The sequence below is a fragment of the Rhododendron vialii genome, chromosome 7a (genome assembly GCF_030253575.1).
Source record: "Rhododendron vialii isolate Sample 1 chromosome 7a, ASM3025357v1".
Classification (NCBI taxonomy): domain Eukaryota; kingdom Viridiplantae; phylum Streptophyta; class Magnoliopsida; order Ericales; family Ericaceae; genus Rhododendron; species Rhododendron vialii.
In genome coordinates this window covers 25,925,873-25,929,769 of record NC_080563.1, presented here as the reverse complement: position 1 = coordinate 25,929,769, position 3,897 = coordinate 25,925,873, and the positions used below count along the sequence as shown (strand labels likewise).

The 3,897-nt window shown below is 41.2% G+C and overlaps 1 protein-coding gene across 1 annotated transcript; it reads right to left on the bottom strand.

Moving 5' to 3' along the window:
* Nucleotides 1-317: 317 nt before the first annotated feature.
* LOC131332831 (uncharacterized) lies at nt 318-1,023 on the bottom strand. The gene is made up of 2 exons (XM_058367133.1): nt 584-1,023; nt 318-333 (listed from the first exon to the last, which is right to left on the bottom strand). The coding sequence occupies exons 1-2, from the start codon at nt 1,021-1,023 to the stop codon at nt 318-320; spliced, it is 456 nt and encodes a 151-aa protein (XP_058223116.1).
* Between the last annotated feature and the right edge of the window lie 2,874 nt (nt 1,024-3,897).

Below are 3,897 nucleotides of genomic sequence, written 5' to 3'. Positions count from 1 at the left end.
CTGCCGTACGCCAGTTGTAGACAACCGTGCGCCAGTTGGACCCTAATCCAGTGCTTGGCTTTGCATCATCTGGTCTCTGGAGCATGACCAGAAGGATCCCAGAGGCCTTTTGAATAGACAAAGAGTAAGCAATAACTACCACATCTAAACAGTTCTAAACATACAGAAAGCGGTAAACTGGTTATTTAGCATGCTAAGGGTGATCGACAGAAAGATAAAGTAACAGAAATGACGATCCATGATCCCCACGCCAGTAGTGCTCATACTGCCATGACTGGTGTACGGCATAGGAGTGCATAATTGACATGGAAATTTCCTCACATTTCTTTCAATCTGCACATGATAAACAGTAACTGAAAAAACCAGTTCAGTGATAATGTTCTGAAGAGATTTGCCCCTTATATTAGATAGAAAAGTGACCCAATCAGCCCACCCTCTAGGGTGCCATGTAACATGGAGTTTGGTTAGCATAGCATCCTACACCTGCTTAGAGAATTGACAGTTAAAAAAGAGGTGATCATGACTTTCACTCCCTCGGCAGAAACTACATTTAAGGGAATGATTAAGACCAAAAAGTACACACCTATCTATAGTGGATAACCTATTCTGAATAGCAATCCAAGTGATAAAGCTACATTTTGGAATATGGCCTGAGAACCATATCAATTTATTCCACAACACTCTGGGAAAGGGACTTCTCAATTTGTCCCAAAGGGATGCAATGGTGAACTGTCCATTAGGTGTGAGTGACCATCTAATATTATCAAACCCCCTCAATCTAGAAGGAATAATGGTAGGCAAAGAGCTTTTTATCTCATTAAGCTCCAACATTTGGGTAATTGGAAACGCCCAACTTGAGTTATGAATCATGTGAGCCATAGAAGGCTCTTTTGGGATACCAGAGTCATAAGCAATTCTAGGACCAAATTTGGCCATCGAAGGGCCCAGTGGATGCCAATTGTCATAACACAAGAACGTGGAGTGGCCATTACCTATGACACTTATAATATACTGCTGCACCATAAGTCTGAGATTATGCTATTATGCTATCAACTAAGCGTTGGAAGTCAGTACGTTTGAGTTTGGTGGAAAGAAGAGGCACACCAAGATATCTAACCGGTAGTGTGCCCTCCTCCTTAATCCTTAAGACATCCAAAATGGCCAATCTAGAGCTTGTGTTGACCCCGGAGAAGAAAATACTACTCTTCCCAGGACTAGGAGATAGACTTAACAAGACTTAGAACTCAGTGAGAGCATCCTGGATATGCTTAATTGAAGTTAGATCCCCTCTGCAAAAGATCATAAGATCATCAGCAAAGCAGATGTTGTTAAGCTTAGCACCTCCATATCTCCAGTGAAAATGGAAATCAGGAAGAAGAGATTTCTCTCTAAGTAGACATGTAAGGATCTCCATCACAACTACAAATAGGTATGAGGACAAGGGATCACCTTGCCTAAGCCCTTTTTGCCCTAAAATGTACCCAGTAACTTCACCATTTATGCTAAAGAAGTAATTAGCAGTGGCCACGCAAGCTTTAAGCCATTTGATCATTGTAGGATGAAAATTCATGGAAGATAGGACATCCCAGAGGAAATCCCACCTAACATTGTCATATGCCTTCATGGTGCCTACTTTCATGGCACACCTGGGAGAGGATGATGATTTATGATATCCTCTCATGAGTTCCAGTGTAAGAAAAATATTATCAACAATTCTCCACCATTTAACAAAACCTGATTGTACAGGATCAATCAGAGTAGGTAGGGCATCCTGCAATCTTCTTGCAAGTATCCTAGAGATGCACTTATAGACAGTGTTGCAACAGGAGATTGGTCTAACGTCCCCAACTTTAGATGGATTAGGGACCTTAGGAATGAGGGCTACAATAGTAGAATTTTCCCTACAAAGCAACTGAACAGACCTAAAGAAAGCATTGACAGTTGCAGTGACTTCATGGCCAATGATAGGCCAAGCTTTCTTGAAGAAACCATCATTATACCCATCAGGACCAAGGGCTTTGCTAGAGTTAAGAGACTAGAAAGTGTCCTTGATTTCAAGATCAGCAACCTCAGAAATCATGGTCATCTTTTGGCATCCAGTTAATAACTGTTGGATTCTAGGGAGCCCTTGATAAGAATTTGTATGAGCTGTCCCTAGCAAATTGGTGTAAAAAGTGACAAAACTGGACTTAATATCCTCCATATTATGAATGAGAGACCCATCATCCAGAACAAGGCTGGTAATCTTACTTCTATTCCTGATACTAGTCATAGCTTTGAAGAAACAAGAAGTGCATTGATCACCTAATTTCAACCATTGAATTCTTGACTTTTGCTTAGCCAAACTTTCCTCAGCCCATAGCAATGTGAGGAATTGCTTATGGACTACCCTTTCCTGGCTTATAATAGATAGATTGGTAGGTTGATTACCTAAGTCCTTCTGCAAAGACTCAAGAAGATACCTAGTGTCAACAACCCTCTGAGAGATATCGCTAAAGTCTCTATTGTTAATCTGCTTATGCTCTTGTTGCAACAATTTGAGTTTCTCACAGACAAAACATCGGGTTTCCAATGATCACTCCCCTCCAAACATTTTGAACCACAGTTAGGAACTGTGGATGATCAGCCAAGAAATTAAAGAACTTAAAGGGTTTATTAACTTTCCTACGACGGGGAATGATGTTTACAATGGCAAGGGAGTGATCAGATACCCCAGGAGTGGGGAAATGAGCAGAAGAAGAGGTAAAAGTTTTCATCCACTGCTCATTAACCGGGACTCTATCCAATTTAGTACTTACAAAATGGGCGGGGTCTTGCTTATTAACCCACGTGAGAAAATAACCTGTATACCTAAGATCATCAAGTTCTAAGTTATACAGGCAATGATTAAACTTATCCATATGGGGGGGGGGGCAACAATTAGTGCCTCCAATCTTTTCTTTTGGGAACCTAGAATCTAATGGTATTGAAGTCCCCAAGCACAATCCAAGGGAAAAGGTGTTAAGAAGGTGTAGATTAGACCATAGAGCTTGTCTATTCAAATAGTTGTTATCCCCATACACAAAAGTGGTAAAAAAGGGATCCCCAACCCCCCCCCCCCCCCCCCACACACACTTAGGCTGCACCTCACGATTGATATATTAGTCAAATTGGTCTAACACTTGAACATGCATAGCACTAGGATCCCAACACACAAAAATTCAGCCTATAGAAGCTTGGGGGTGGTTCACAAAATTCCATTGAAGACAGACAAATTTTATTATTCCAGAAGCCCCAACTTCTTTAATTTTATGTTCTAGCAAACCCACAAGTGAGAGCTTGTTATTAGTCATAAAGCATTTAACCTTTTTTTTGTTTGATTGGGTTATTAAGTCCCCGAATGTTCCAAAAACCAATATTAAGAGATTGCATTGACATAAAATAGAGTTTCAAGCAGAACTAGATTGTAAATGGCAAAAAATGAAAGTATTAGCTTACTGCCTTGACAAAAAAAAAGGATACAGAAGTGTTAATTGCCTCCACCATGAAGGGAACAAGCTGCTTGTTCCTTTGTGAACTTCCTTAATCTTTTTTTGGCAGACTTGGAGAGACTTATAAGTAGCAATGCTTCCATTGGGAACTAACATTGCAGCCTTCTCCTTATCTCTGGAACCTTGCAAATCTGGAGGGACAGGGGTTGGAGGGTCTTGCAGCTCAGATAGAGTGGTTATTCTTGCTACTTCCTTTGAATTAAGACCAAACACGACAGTAGACAGTCCTGCCCTTGGGAAAGCCAGGGTGGGCACTGGTCATTCCAGAGCCCAGAAAGTTGAAAACAAGAGCTATGGTCTTAAGCCTATTGGCGCGCACTTTGTCATGGAGTAGCGCACGCAGGTCAGATCAACATGCAGTGGCTTG

Bases quoted from the DNA above. Each gene is read 5' to 3' on its own strand.
- LOC131332831 (XM_058367133.1), bottom strand. From the start codon at position 1,023: ATGGTGCAGCAGTATATTATAAGTGTCATAGGTAATGGCCACTCCACG.